The sequence below is a fragment of the Hypanus sabinus genome, chromosome 2, assembly GCF_030144855.1.
Source record: "Hypanus sabinus isolate sHypSab1 chromosome 2, sHypSab1.hap1, whole genome shotgun sequence".
Taxonomy (NCBI): domain Eukaryota; kingdom Metazoa; phylum Chordata; class Chondrichthyes; order Myliobatiformes; family Dasyatidae; genus Hypanus; species Hypanus sabinus.
In genome coordinates this window covers 75,986,251-76,002,795 of record NC_082707.1, presented here as the reverse complement: position 1 = coordinate 76,002,795, position 16,545 = coordinate 75,986,251, and the positions used below count along the sequence as shown (strand labels likewise).

Sequence of the window (16,545 nt, the reverse complement as noted above, 5' to 3'; positions counted from 1 at the left end):
CACACCACCTCCCAACTCTGAGTCCTCATCTTTTTTCTCCAGTCCTGATGAAGGGTCTCAGCCCAAAACGTCGACTGTACTCTTTTCCGTAGATGCTGCCTGGCCTGCTGAGTTTCTCCAGCATTTTTGTGTGTGTTACTTGGTTTTCTAGCATCTGCAGATTTTGTCTCGTTTGCCAGAAGATTCCAGAAATGTTAATCAGCTCGGCCAGGTGTTGCTCCTTCAGCTGGAGTACAGACTCTTCTGGTGTGATGAGGTCACATACAAGTTAGAAGAGCAACACCTTAATTTCCATCTGGGTAGCCTCCAACTGTTTGAAGATTTCCTAAACTTCCAGTAATTGCACACCCCTCTTCACCATTCCCCTTTCCCATTTCCCTCTCTCACCTTATTTCCGTAGCTGTCCAACACCTCCCTCTGGTGCTCCTTCCCCTCCCCTTTCTTCCATGATCCTCTACCCTCTCCTTTCAGATCCCCCCTTCTCCAGCTCTTTTATCTTTTTCACCAATCAACTTCCCAGCTCTTTGCTTCACCCCCTGCCCCACTCCCATTTGCACCTATCACCTTTGAACCTTCATATCCTTGTGATTCACTGGTCCCTGGTGAAGGACCACAAAAGCCTCCTTTATAACCGTGGTTTTAGCATTTGTTGCAACTGTGTTTCCTGCAAGGGCTGTTTCTTGCATAATACCATGCATTACATTTCCAGCAAGTTGAGCTTGGCTGCCCAGAGACCTGCTGAGTGACGTCGGGGCCGGTGGAAACGGCATTGACAGGGTTCTGTTTGATCAGGTTGGAATCATTTTTCAGGCTCATCAAATGTCGACATTCTTCAATGATAGCTTCTAGGGTCATATCAGGATCTTGTTTCAGTCTCGCGAGAAGCCGTTTATGAATGTCAGCATGGCCAGGTGCCTGAAGCCCAGAAGTAGGAATCAGACATCTGAATTGTGATTAAATCATGTTACCCGGCCTGAACTCTTCACATACAGGGGCTGATGGCACCAGCATGTGCGATGAAGTCATCAGTGTCATGTTTTAACAAATGTAATGTTCTGGTTTAAGATTTCTATGCTATGCTGTGAGGTATTTTATTTTAGCAGTTTTCTATAAAAGCACTGTGTCCTGCTGGAAAGAGTGTTTTGGCTTTGGCTGAAGATAAGGGGCAATGTTGTCTAACTGAGGAATGTTGTGTCAGCCAGTTGTAACTTTCTGCCCCGTGGAAGATTCAAGAGAGCTGGGTGGGATCAGATTTCTGAAGGACTGTAGTCTGGTTTGGGGTCTTTTGGTGAGAGCTGCAGAGCGGGGCACAAGGGAAGATGCTGCAGAATGCTGTTGGAAGGACAGTGCAAGAAGTGTTTTATGCAGATGAATCGCTCCAAGGGGAAAGGGCCAATACACTTGAGTGTGCTAGTTTGTTCAAAGGAAGTTTGGAATGTGGAGGCAGACTGTGGGTCCAGCACAAGAGTAAAGCAATACACCTCCAAATAATCCAGAAAAGAGCTCCAACATTTATGTGCACTCTGGACTGGTTTTACTGTAATGGGCCCTTTTATTTTTCTATTTGTTTTCTGTGACTGTAAGTTGAAAATTTTGCAAATATACTTTCTTTATAATTTTATGTTGGTGTATGATCTCTCATTTCTGGGCTACTGATTACTGTGTACAGGCAGTATTTACACAACATTCACTACTACCTGTGCTCCTTAATTGGAACATCCTAACTTTCCTGTTTGGTTGAACCTCAAATCATACTGACCCTAGGCGTATGTTGTTTATGAAAGGTGGCCTTCTCACTGCTGAGTCATGAGGCTGTCAGCAGAGTTACCTAATGAGCCAAGCTTGGTGAAAGGGTTTCACAAGTTTTAGGCAATGGTAGTGAACAGTGAAGAGAGATACTGAACTACAAAACTGCTCAGAGAGTCTCTCAAATAATCTTTCATGAGTTCTATGGCAGAATGCAGTTGAAATAGCCCTCAAGTTCAGCAATTTTTGGAGAAAAGTGCTTGTCTTCTATGAGTTGTTTTTACTTGTGAACTCAACCCAAAACTTATCTTCATAACATTTGAACCATGATGCAAACATAACTCCTGAAGAGCATTGAAATGGAACATGGTAATGGATACGACAACTGATGCACATGAGTTTTGTTCAGTGTCTGATATCAACATCATTGAACTCACTGGTAATCTGCTGGTCAGGGTTTCAATTAACCTCAGCTGGGCTGTCTCAGATTGAGCTTGTTGCTGTTGTACAACTGCGCACAGATCTTCCACTGGATGCCAAGTCAGTAGAGCACATCAAAGTCCTTTGTTGTGTTGCTTGCCTATAACTACTGATGCAACCCAAAGCCAAGAGATGGAACAAAGCCAGAACTGGAATTAAGCTTTTACTCTGAAAAATCATGCAACTACAAAAATCCCAGAAGCTGAACAGTACATCCCAAAGCATAACTATTTAAATGCTTTACCCAAGAATATTTCAGATGCTGATAGGAAAATGACCAGTCAGTGAAAATCAGCCCGGGAACTGATCTATAGGCATTGACTGTTTCAGTTCACTGTAACACTTCAGTAGTAAACCAAACAAAACAAATTTAATCCAGGGCCAAGGAACCAAACACAGTGCTAACATTCATACAGTGCACAAGGCATGTATAAGATATCAGTAAAATACAGTCATGTAAAAAAAAATATAGTCCACAACCCTGAGTCCGTGAATATTGCAGTAATCTGCAGTCGAACACAATATGGCTTGCCTTCTGCTGAGCAAACACTGGGGAGCAACACCAACTCTAGCTTGGATGCTGTGCCACGCCGCTCCCAGCACTTCAGTGGAGCTCACCGACTCCAAAGCTTCTCCCCTGGGCATCTGTAAACAGGTGACATCGCAGCTTCAGATCTTGTCCTTGCTGCAACCGTGGCCTCGCAGCTACTTTGCAGTCCGCCAACAAGTCAGTGAATTGGATTTGGAGCATTCATAGTCAATATCAAAGTAAATTTATTATCAAAGTACATATATGTCACCATGTACAACCCGGTGATTCATTTTCTTGCATGCATATTCAATAAATCCATTATAAAATAATAACTATAATAGAATCAATGAAAGACTGTGCCAACTTAGGTGTTCAACCAATGTGCAAAAGACAACAAGCTGTGCAATTACAAAAAGAAAGAAATAATAATGATAAATAAATGAGCAATAAATATGGAGAACATGAGATGAAGAGTCCCAGAAAATGAGTCCAAAAGTTGTGGGAACAGTTCAGTGACAGTGCAAGTGAAGTTGAATGAAGTTAGCTCCTTCACTCAAGAACCTGATGGTTGAGGGGTAATAACTGTTCCTGAACATGGTGGTGTGAGTCTTGAGGCTCCTGTACCTTCTTCCTAAAGGCAGCAATGAGATGAGAGCAAATCCTGGCTGATGTTGAATGCTGCTTTCCTTTGACAATGTTTCATGCCAATGTGCTCAATTGTGGGGAGGGCCATATTCATTACATTTTGTAGGATTTTCCATTCAAGGGCACTGAAGTTTCCATACCAGGCTGTGATGCATCCACCTAATAAACTCAGCGCTGGACATCTATAGAAGTTTGCCAAAGTTTTAGCTGTTACGCCAAATCATTGCAAACTCCAAAGTACAAACATTATGTGCTTTCCTCATAATTGCAATTATGTGCTGTGCCAAGGACAGATCCCCTGAAATAATAATGCAGAGGAATTTAAAGTCAGTGATCCTCTCCACCTTTGATCTTCCAATGAGGACTGATTCATGGACCTCTGGTTTCCTCCTTCTGAAGTCACTATCAGCTCCTTGGTCTTGCTGACATGCAGTGAGAGATTGTTGCTGTGGCACCACTCAGCCAGATTTCCAATCTCCCTCCTATATGCTGATTCGTCACCACCTTTGATTCAGCCAATGACAGTGGTGTCATCAGCAAACTTAAATATGGCATTGGAGCTGTGCTTAGCTACACAGTCAAAAGTGTAAAGCAAGTAGAGCAGGGCTCTAAGCACACAGCCTTGTGGTGCACCTGTGCTGATGGAGATCATGGAGACGATGTTGTTGCCAATCCAAACTGACTGGGGTCTACAAGTGAGGAAATCAAGGATACAATTGCACAGGAGATATTGAGGCCAATGTCATGAAGCTTATTGATTAGTTTTGAGGGGATGATGGTACTGAATGCTGAACTGTAGTCAATAAAGAGCTTTCGGATTTATGCACCATTGCTGTCCATATTTTCCAGGGTTGAGTGAAGAGCTAATGAGATGGCACCTGCTGTGGACCTGTTGTGCTGGTAGGCAAATTGGAGAGGATCTAAGTCACTTCTAAGGCAGGAGTAGATATGGTTAATCGCCAACTTAACCACATTAACAATATCCAACAGGGCCTTGTGATTACAAGAAAAGCAACTAAGATACGAGTTGCTGTTAGACTGCACACTGTTTTTGCACACCCACCCCTCCCTGACACTTGAGCCACACCAAGTCCAACTCCTTCAGTTTCTCCACTAAAGACGATCTTTAAGAAAACTGTTAACAGAAAGCAGTCATTGTTTATTGCTAGGGGAATTGAATGCAATAGTATTGCAGTTATTCTGCAATTACATCGGGCACTTGTGAGACAACATTTGGAGTACTATGTTCAGTCTACGTCTCCTAATTTAATGAAATATGTTAATACTTTGGAAGCAGGTCACAAAAGTTTCCTTGACTGGTTGTCTTATGAAGAACAGTTTCACAGTCTTGGCTTATACAGGTGGGAATTTAGAAGATGAGAAGGGACTACTTTGAAATATACAAGATCCTGAGGGGATCTTATTATGTCCAGATGAAGGGTCTTAGCCTGAAACATCCTCTGTTTACTTTTTTTTTATAGATACTGCTTAGCCTGCTGAGTTCCTCCAGCATTTTGTGTGTGTTGCAAATGGGTTTCTAGCATCTATAGTTTTTCTCTCGTTTGAAGATCCTGAGGGCCTTGATAGAGTGGCATGGAGAGGACATATTCTTTCACCAAAGGATCTACAACTAGGAATATAAAAATAAGGAAATGTCCATATTTTCTGGGCATTCAGGAGGAGGGGAATTTTTTTCACAGAAGTTTATGCATCTTTGGAACAAAGGGCAGCAAAAGCAGAGTCTTTGAATCTGTTTAAGTGACAGATAGATCCTTGATATGCAAACTGGTGGAAAGTTACATATGGAAGGTGGGAATGTAGAGTTGAGGATACAGTCAAATCAGCCAATAATTTTATTGAATAGCAGGGCATTATCTGATGGGCCAGTTCACCTCCAGTGCCGATATAATTTATATCTACCCAAGAACATACTGAAGAAACTCTCTTTACAGTTTCACTACTATCAATCCCGTAGAGAACTTTCCAGAATAATCATCCATCTTAATCTTCTGTTTGTTGCCTGATACCAGAATGATTATTCTGTGAACTCTCTCTCTTCATAACATAGTGATTCCAGATTTCCATTGAAAACAATGCTTACAGGAATTCCATACCAGTGGATGTGTCAAATTAGGCATGTACATATTTGTTCACTACAAATGCTTTACAACACCTGCAGAACAGGATTATCTCCCATGTTTTCTGTTGGCCAGACTTAAAGCAGAGACATTGGCCATATGTTTGTTGAAAGTGTCACAGTATGGAAGACATTCCAGGAAATGAGGGCAGGCCACTTCTCCAACAATTTGCTTCAGATTTTCCACTGTACACTGCTCTAATCTATTGAAAGACCAATGGCCAGATAGAATTTGTTCAATTAACTCTTTGTGAGCACTATGGCCACTTGTACAATTACAGAGCAATATCAGAAAATGCAGCAAATGTAAAGCATTTGTTCTGAATTTGAGCAAAGCATCACAATTTGAAACATCAAGTCTCTTTCTCTTCCTTGATGGTTTCTGACCTGCTGAGTGTTTCCAGCATTTTTCTGTCTTGATTATTATATGTTAAACATTATTTTATTCACCAAGTTGCTGGTGAGTAATGCTTTTAATAATTCATTTCAAGAAGCTCATTTAAGTCTTTCAGCTCAATTAATTATCAAAGTAAGTGTTTTTGCTTGAGAGGATTTTTTTGATGTTTCCTGACTCACTTATCAAGCAGAGAAAGTAGTGGAACGTCACTGAGGATTATGGATGCCAGGTAATGAAAGACCAGAAATGGACTCCAGGACCTCCAGTTCTGCACCCTCCAATTCCCAACAGATTAATACAAATATATGCGACATATAATGTACAAGGTTACAAGAAGGCTTTGTTTCTACTATAATAATATGCTAATTATTCCAATGTGCTAGTTCATAATTTGGTTATTTATTCTTCCACTGCTAGCCTTCTAAATAGTTATAACATGTTGATTTAAGAATTTCGATAGTATCCTAACTGTGTCTCAGTCTTGAACTGTTGAGGCTTAAGGATTCCCTGGGATTGAAAGGGTGTTGAAAATTTTCCAAAGTTTTCAGAATATCCTTGAATCTTTTCTTCTGCTGCCGATCAATCTCTTATTATGACAGAGCTCAGAAAACAGCGTTTATTTCAGGAAACTTATCTTGTGCATGTGAAAAATACAGCCTATCCATTGCTTTGTCGTACAGTTATTGACCTGGGAGAGGACACCTACTTATAGTTTGCTTATCCTACCAATGGATCCTTCAAATCCCAATGTCCTATAGCATTATAATGAAAGCTTACATAGCCTTGAGGAGCAGCAACTCATCTTTTGTCTAAGAAGATTAAGTCAATTGCGGCTTTCCAAACTCAATGTGTCCACTGTATGTTGGTAAATGTTATCAATTCCATGGTAATCTGCCAGCATAAAACTCTATAAACGCAAGAGGGTTGAGTCTAAAGCACGTGTACCTTCAAACGCACAAGTTCAAACTTGCTAAGAGATTTCAGCCACTGAATCAACAGCTAAATACGGATCTCCTATAACTCCCTCAAATTTGACATCATGTTGGATTTCGCCTGAAAGGAGATTTCAGAATTGTGTAGAATAATGTATAAAAGGGTTGGTTACACTTTCCTTAGTTATTCTTATTTACAGCCACATTGATTTTACTTTCCTAGATTTTAAGTGATGCTATTAATTATTCTTTTAATAAGTTTATTTCACTATTTTTTCTATTTTTGAATGTTGGATTATTCAGAAGAATTCAAGCTTAATAACAATTAATTAATGACAAAGCTAAAAAAAATGGATTATCCATCTATCAAAAGTTTTCCAGGGTGATTTTATGGCTGGTTTTTTTTTGGATACAGAGCATTCTTTACTTGCAAGTTCAGATTTCCAGAACTAAACTTGGCAAGTATGAGGCAATCAGGAATCAGAGCTGTAACTGAGAATTACAAACTACAAAATCCAGGTTAACGCACCACAGCTTGTCATATGATATGCTTGTCATTTGTTCAAAGAATTACAAGGGTGCAGTTTTTTTTTACAAAGTTCTTCAAACTGAGTCAACACAGTGGTATAGCTAGTATTATGAAGGAATATTTTGTACTATTGGGTCCAATACACTTTTTCTAATATGTTTTATAGTTTAAAAGACATTATCTTTCATTAGCTGTTCTAGTAACAGCTGAAAACCATCAAGGGGTTATTGCCATTGTCAATATTGACAGTGCTGCAAATTGTTGGACTTTACAGCTCAATTTGTTGACTATTTTGTTTTTGTTTCTAGTTTTATTCATCTACTGAGCAACAATGATAATTTCAAATTAATTATCAATTATACAGTATTGTTAGATGACCGACTGAATGCAATGGTGACAATCGCATTATTCTTTTTACAAGATGGATAATCTTCAATTAAAATGCCAAGCAGACTATCTTTTGCTGTAATCCCCACCAATAAGGGCAAGAATATAAACTATTTTTTTACAGCCTATGCAAAACTAAGACCATGAGATAATTGTTGGTGCTAGATGGGGTGGTTTAAGTGTCTCAGAAATTGCTGATCTTCTGGGATTTTCATGCAGAAAAGTCTTTAGAGTTTACAGAGAATGGTGCAAAAAAAAAGCTAAAATTATCCAGTGAGCAGCAATTCTGTGGGCAAAACTCTCATTAAAAAAGTGGCCACTGAGTGTATATAGACACACTTAATGGTGTGAACTCAGAAAATATCAGCAGTGCAAGAGCCTGAGTAGCTGAGTTTATTCACTTTTTACCAAGCTGTTCTAGTAAAGCTGCGGCATTGGGTTATACATTACATTATTAAATTAATGTATAATCCAAGAAAGAATACACTCACGAGTTACTATTTTATCACCGTTCCATCAACAGTTAGTAAAGCAAATGGCAACTAAATGAATCAGTATCTGCTCATTGATAATCTTTCACCAGGGTTCAGTTTTGTCCTCACTCATTTTTTTGTTTTTGTCCTTATTATAGTCTTCATCCAAACATAGCTGCTTAAATTTAATAAGAGGGAAAGGGGCAGAAACTCTGCCTTTGCAACTGTACGTCACACTGGACATTAATTCCAGTGATTGTAGTGGAACCAAATGTAGAATAGACTACCAGTTGCAGAACACCTACACTCTGACTGCAAAGGTCATCTTGAGTTCCTAGTGATATGGCAATTCATTCATAATCAGAATCAGGTTTACTATCACCAGCATGTGCTGTGAAATTTAAGTTAGCAGCAGCAGTACAATGCAATGTATGATAATATAGAAAGAAAAAGAAGTTATTGCACTGACATGTATATCCTCAGCCTCTTTTACTTGCAGATTGACACCAAATGCGATCGAGACAAACAATACTTCTTAATCCACCTAGATAGTCTACAACCGAACAGTATGAACACTGAATTTCCTAATTTCAGGTACTCTGTTCCATTCTTATTTTGATTCACTTAGGTTCCAACAGTGCCCAGGCCTCCATTACCCAGATATGGTTGCCTTCCCATCTGTTTCTACCTGTATATAACCCATATACACAACCTACTGAGTCTCCTATTCTTTCCCTCCACTGGTTCCAGCTTGTCTATCATCCGTCCCTTATCTAATTCCTTGTCACCTTCCTTACTTATCAGATTCCTGCATCTGAAGCCTTTTTTTTCTCCACATGTGTTTTTACCTCCATCTCCCAACTCTTCCACAACCTGGCTCCATCTGCCCCTTTTATCTCTCACCTGATTCTGTCTATCATCCATCAGTCACTGTTGGCAAACTGTAAACCCAACCCCCAATGGCCTTGTCCGTTCATCAGTGCCCTCCTTATCTAGTTCTACTTAGTGACTTGCAGACCCTGCTTCATTCCTTCCTCACACCTCTTTCTGCTCTCTATTTTCCCTCTGCATTCTCAGTCCAGAAGCACCGTTTTGACATGAAACATCCCTTTGTCTCTTAAGTGCTGCTACACCTACTAGATTCCTCCAGCAGTTTGCATCTCACTTAGATGTTTGCTCTAAGCAAGCAATGCTCTGTTTCATATAGGCATCCATGCAGCAAAGTTAAAATTCGCTGCTAAGGTCAGGAGGATGAGTATAGGAAACTGATACTGGACTTTGTGATATGGTGCAACTCAAACTACCTGCGTCTCAATATCACCAAGACCAAGGAGATGGTGGTGGACTTTAGGAGATCTAGGCCTCATATGGAGTCAGTGATCATTAATGGAGAATGTGTGGAGCAGGTTAAGACCTATAAGTATCTGGGAGTGCAGTTAGACGAGAAGCTAGACTGGACTGCCAACACAGATGCCCTGTGCAGGAAAGCACAGAGTTGACTATACTTCCTCAGAAGGCTGGCATCATCCAATGTTTGTAGTGAGGTGCTGAAGATGTTCTATCGGTTAGTTGTGGAGAGCGCCCTCTTCTTTGTGGTGGCATGCTGGGGAGGCAGCATTAAGAAGAGGGACGCCTCACATCTTAATAAGCTGGTAAGGAAGGCGGGCTCTGTCGTGAGCACAGAACTGGAGAGTATGACATCGGTGGCAGAGCGGAGGGTGCTGAGTAGGCTACGGTCAATCATGGAAAACCCTGAACATCCTCTGCACAGCACCATCCAGAGACGGAGAAGCAGCTTCAGCAGCAGGTTGCTGTCAATGCAATGCTCCTCAGACAGGATGAAGAGATCATTACTCCCCAACGCCATTCGGCTCTACAATTCAACCACCAGGAGCAAGACATGTTAAAGTGCCGGGGTTAGGACTGAGCTTAAGTTACCACTCAATGCACTTTAGTAAACTATTTAAGAACTTTTTAAAAGCTATTTATTAATGCTTTTTGGGAGGGTGATTTCAGATGCATATCATATTTATACTGAGTTAAATACTGTATGTAATTAGTTTTGCTACAATAAGTGTATGGGACACTGGAAAAATCCCCTTGGGGATGAATAAAGTATCTATCTATCTATCTATCTATCTATCTATCTATCTATCTATCTATCTATCTATCTATCTATCTATCTATCTAAGCAGTGACCTGAAACAGGAGAACACCTAAACACCAATTCACTCCTATGCAATTTCATGATAAAATGTCCTGAACCTTAGTTTATTTTGCAACAATTAGACTTTGTATTTCGAAAGGATAATAGCTAGGATAAACACAGCAGAACAATATATTCTGGGACAATCCTCTTCTATGGAAATTATGTAACAGCTTACCACTTGTGATGCCCAGGAATGTCTTGTAAATCTGTTTAAAAAGGGGGACTAACTTCATTGGCAGTTCTTCTGAGGGGGTCAACATAAAATATTAATATTAATTCTCTTTATTTGCTGGGTCACCTACTGAGTATCTTAAGCATTTTCTTTCCTTTCAGCATTTCATCTCCTGCAATAGTTTCTGATTCTCACTGAAAATACTATGTTTGTGCCTTTCTTCCACATATTAAGGCAAGAAATACTACCAAGATATCATTAGGCTCCCAAAATATTCAGATAAAGGTGAGAACAGCTACTTTGCACAACAGTAAGCACAGCACATAGAATGACAACTGTTTCTTTATCATCCTCGAGTTGCTAGAGATATCATTAAATCATTTCTATGCATTTGAAGACTGACTTCTGAATACTAATATCCATTACCTGCTATTAAACCCTTATTGCTTTCATGTGGTAAATAGCAACTGTTTGGATAAATATAATATCCTGCTGTCATATTTCAATATGTCATTGGTTATTCACAAAAATATAAACGATAGAACCAGTAATGCTATTTTTAACCTGTAGTTATCCTAATCATTTAATTTCAGTGCCCCGACACTTTAATTCAAACTTCATTTGAGTAAACAGTAAAGTTTGAATTGCTTTTGACAAACAACATTATAGAGAATGGTACGTATTGTTGGAACATCTACATGGGAAATAAAAACCTTAAGTATCTAAGAAATCATGTTCGTATAACAATTCATTTAGGCTTCTGATCTATGTACTTTTGACTGCCAGTAGAGTGCAAATCTGAACTGTGAGGAGATGTGAACAATTGATTTCAATGTGTACCTCCAAGTCCTTTTTTAAAACCTTGACATGATTAAATATTTGACATGTCATGTATACATGTGCTAATTTCTTAAGGGTTTAAGAATTGAAATCTACACAAATACTTGCAGAACCTTGGCCAATTTGACCAAGTCTGCACAAAGTTACAGCTACGTACGGATTTAATTTGCATTGATAGGAAGCAGTAACTCATGACAAAAAGCAAGTTTTAAACCTTGATCTCTTGCTAAACATGCTTGCTTGTACAATCTGCCATGCAACTTGTTGCTTATATCAGAAATTTTAATTTTCCAGACTACTTTAAAAGAGGGATTGATGTCAGCTGAAATGGACTCAAAGGACTTCTCCAAGTAACATTTTACAAGACATCATCAGTCTGCTGAAGATAAGTGACATGATGGATTCACAATATTGAATGTACCAAGGCACAATGATAGAGGATGTTCTGTCTTATTCAAAATGATACACTCAATCACTGTTTCCTGAATCAGAAACCCAGCATAAAAACATGGAAAGTTATTTAATGGCTTAAACTTTTTGAATTTAAATTTTGGTACCTTTTTTTTACTTTTACAGCCTATAGTATGAAAAATAGATTTTAATAAGTCATCTCAGGATGAATAATTAAGACCATAAGACATAAGAGCAGATTTAGGCCACTTGGTCCATCAAGTCTCCTTCGCCATTCAATTATGTCTGAATCCTTTTGTCCCCTCCTTAGCCCCACTCCCCAGCCTTCTCCCTATAACCTTTGATGCTGTGGCCAATCAATCTCCACCTTAAATACACCGAATGACCCACCTCCACAGCTGCCCGTGATAATAAATTCCACAAATTCACTACCCTCCGGCTGAAGAAATTTCTCCGCATCTCTGTTTTAAATGGACACCCCTCTATCCTGAGGCTGTGCCCTCTTGTCCTAGACTCTCCCACCATGGAAAGCATCCTTTCCACATCTATTCTGTCTAGGCCTTTCAACATTTAAAAGGTTTCAATGAGATTCCCCCTCATCCTTCTAAATTCCAGTGAGTACCAGCCCAGAGCCATCAAATATTCCTCCTTTGATAACCTTTTCATGCCAGGAATCATCCTTTTGAACCTCCTGTGAATCCTCCCAAATACCAGCACATCTTTTCTTAGATGAGGAGCCCAAAACTGTTCACAATACTCAAGGTGAGGCCTCACATCCTTGCTCTTACATTCTTGACCTCTTGAAATGAGTGCTAACATTGCATATGCCTTCCTCACTACTGTCTCAACCCGCAAGTTAACCTTTCTGGTGTTCTACACAAGACCTCCTAAGTTCATTTGCATCTTCAATTTTTGGATTATTCCCCCTCCCATTTAGAAAATAGTCTGCACATGTATTTTTTCTACCAAAGTGCATGACCATGCATTTTCCAACATTGTATTTCAGTTGCCATATTCTTGCTCACTCTCCTAAACTGTCTAAATCCTTCTGCAGCCTTCCTGTTTCCTCAACATTACCTGTCCCTCCACCAACCTTTGTATCATCTCCAAACTTGGCAACAAAGCCATCTATTTCATCATCTAAATCATTGACTTACAGCATAAAAGAGGCAGTCCCGACACTGACCCCCTCAGAAAACCACTAGTCTCTAGCAGCTGACCAGAAAAAGATTGATTTATTCCCACTAGCTGCCTCCTACCAATCAGCCAATACTCTAACCATGCTAGTAACTATCCTGTAATATGATGGATTCTTAACTTTGTAAGCAGCCTCACATGTGGCATTTTGTCAAATGCCTTCTGAAAATCCAAATATACAACATCCACTGCATCCCCTTTAACCATCCTACTTGAAATCTCCCCAAAGAATTCGAACAGGTTCGTTAGGTGAGATTTTCCCTTAAGGAAACCATGCTGACTTTGTCTCATTTTGTCCTATGTCACCAAGTACTCCATTACTTCATCCTTAACAATTGACTTCAACATCTTCCCAACCACTGAGGTCAGGCTAACTGGTCTATATATATTTTTCTGCCGCCTCCTCCCTTTCTTAAGGAGTGGAGCATCATTTGCAATTTTCCAGTCCTCCAGAACCATTCCAGAGTCCAAAGATTCTAGAAATATCATTACTAATGTCTCTAGAATCTCTACTACCATTTTCAGAACCCTAGTTCATCTAGTTCAGGTGACTTATGCACTTTAGATCTTTCAGCTTTTTGAGATCTGTCTCCCTTGTAATAGTAAATGTACTCACTTATCTTCCTCACACCCTTCAACACCTGGCACACTGCTAGTGTCTTCCACAGTGAAGACTGATGCAAAATACTCATTTAGTTCATCTACCATCTCCTTGTTCATCATTATTATTTCTCTGGCTTCATTTACTCGGGCTCATATATCCACTCTCATCTCTCTTTTATTTTCTATCCAGCTTGATATTGTTTGCTAGCTTACTTTCATATTTCATTTTCCCCCAGTGATACTTTAAGTTGCTATCTAAGTTTTAAAACATTTTCCATCTTCTATCTCCTGCTAATTTTTGCTTTGTTGCATGCCCTCTGTTTTGCTTTTACATTAGCTTTGACTTCCCTGTCAGCTACGGTTGTACTATTTACCATTTGAGTACTTCTTCATTTTTGGAATACTTTTATCCTGCACCTTCCTTATTTTTCTCAGAAAATCAAACCTTTGCTGCTCTGCTGTCATCCCTGCCAGCATCTCCTTCCAATTCCTCTCTCATGCCACTGTAATTTCTTTTACTCCCCAGAAATATTTCTATGTCAGACTTTACTTTCTCCCTATTAAATTTCATGTTGAACTCAATCATATTGTGATCACTGTCTCCCAAGAGTTTTTATTTTACCTTAAGCTCCCTAATCGCCTCCAGTTCATTACATAACACCCAATCCAATATAGCTGATCCCCCAGTAGGCTCAATGACAAACTGCTCTAAAAAGCCATCTCATGGGCATTTAACAAACTCACTCTCTTGAGATACTTTACCAACCTGATTTTCCCAATCGACCTGCGTGCTAAAATCTCCCACAACTATCATATCATTACCCTTTTGACATACCTTTTCTATTTCCTGTTGTATTCTCTAGTCTCCATCCCAGCTACTCTTGGAAGGTCTGTATATAACTGCCATCGGGGTCCTTTTACCTTTCCAGTTTCTTAACTTAAGCCAGAAGGATTCAACGTCTTCCAGTCCTATGTAACATCTTTCTAATAATTTGATGCCATTCTTCACCAGCTGAGCCACGCCACCCCGTCTGCCTACCTTCCTATCCCTCTGATACAATGTGTAACCTTGGACATCCAGCTCCCAACTACAACCATCCTTCAGCCACAATTCAGTGATGGCCACAACATCATACCCAACAATCTGTAAACATACAACAAGATCATCCACATTATTTCTTTACTCCGTGCATTGAGATATTACACATAGAATACTGTATTTGCTACCCTTTTTGTATCTGCATTCCTAATGCACTGATACTCACCCTGCTGGCAGCAGTTTTGTCCTATCATCTGTCTGCCCTTCCTGACAGTCTAACTGCATGCTGTAGTTGTTTTTTCACCATCCATCCTATCCTGAGTCCCTTCACTCCAGTTCCCATCCCCTTGTCAAATTAGCTTAAACCCTCCCCAACAATTCTAACAAGCGTACCCACGAGAATATTGGTCCACCTTGGGTTCAAGTGCAATCTGTCCTTTTTGTACAGGTCATACTTCCCCCAGAAGAGCTGCCAATGATCTAAGAACCTGAAGCCCTGCCCCCGTACCAGCTTCTCAGCCACACATTTATCTGCCAAATCATCCTGTCTCTACTCTCACTATTTACACACTAACTGCAAATTTAAGATACTTAGATTTATATTTTATGTGTTTACTACATCTGTTGATATGCACATGATCAAAATATCACATAGCTGCCACCTTACAGGATAAATCTCAAAGCGTAAGCACAGGGTTACATTCCATTGAGGCACTTTTGGTGGTGGGGGGGGGGGGATGAGATGTCAAAGCTACCATCATTCAAATGGGATGTCTCTCAGTTAAATGCTTAAAATCCCATGCAACTATCTGAAAGATCAGTGAAGTTTACCCCGTTCTCAGTCTGTATCCAGCATCACTAAAACTGATCACCCTCTTCTTAATCCAACGGGTTTGTGAGAGCCCGTTCACCCGCTGCAACCTCTCCATCTCACTGTAACTACAACGCTGACTGGAACTTTGACAACTTTGGCTAGAAAGAGCTCTGGGAAGTTCTGAACGATGGCAAACAATAACTGATTATACAATATTTCTCACTAGCAGAACGACGACAGGCACAATTATGGGATTTCTTATTTAGTAATGAGATATCACTGAGTTAGATATGACGTGTAAATCAAAGTTTTCCCTCATTCATAGATCCAATTCCCTTTTGGAATTTACTGCTTAACGAGATATTCTGCTGAAGCTCACCGAAAAGGGCATTCGCGAATCCGTACCAAATGCAGCCCGCTTTCCCGATGAGCCAGCGCCCCTGGGTGCTGGCAGCGAAGCTGAAAGGGGTGCCCAAGATGCAGACGAGCAGGTCGCTGAGCGAGATGTTAACGAGCAGGAGGTTAACGGGCGAGCGCAGTGCTTTGAAACGGCAGAACAGCAACAACACCAGGAAATTGTTGGTGAAGCCCAACAGTCCGATGATGCCCAGGAACACGGCGGAGACCAGATGACCAGTGGGGCCGAGCGAGAAGGGACCGGCTGCCTCCCAGTCATAGAAAGCCCCTACCTCTCCGCCGCTGTAGTTCATGACACTCTGGTTAAGTGAAAACATCTCCCGCCCTCCACACTGCATTAGTAAGCGGGGAAGAAAGTTTGAAGCCGCACTCTTTGAAGAGTCGCCACTGCCCACCGACTCACGTAACAGACCAGAGGTGAAGGAGGAGGTTGGGGTCCAGTGTTCAATCACTTAACAGCTCTCGCTCCTTGTGGATGGCGCGCTTTTTTTTAACTCTCCATGTATCCTGAGCTCAGATGAGACGAGGATGGTCGGGAAAATCTTTCCCCGCCCCAAACCATGCACTTCACAGATGTGCAAACCG

General features: G+C 40.4%; 1 protein-coding gene across 1 annotated transcript in view; it reads right to left on the bottom strand.

Moving 5' to 3' along the window:
* Nucleotides 1-16,277, bottom strand: part of LOC132403652 (opsin-3-like) — a 75,280-nt gene extending 59,003 nt beyond the window's left edge. The window contains exon 1 of the mRNA XM_059987158.1: nucleotides 15,923-16,277. Coding sequence (XP_059843141.1) covers nucleotides 15,923-16,277 — 355 coding nt within the window. The remainder of the gene's footprint in view (nucleotides 1-15,922) is intronic.
* Nucleotides 16,278-16,545: the final 268 nt, after the last annotated feature.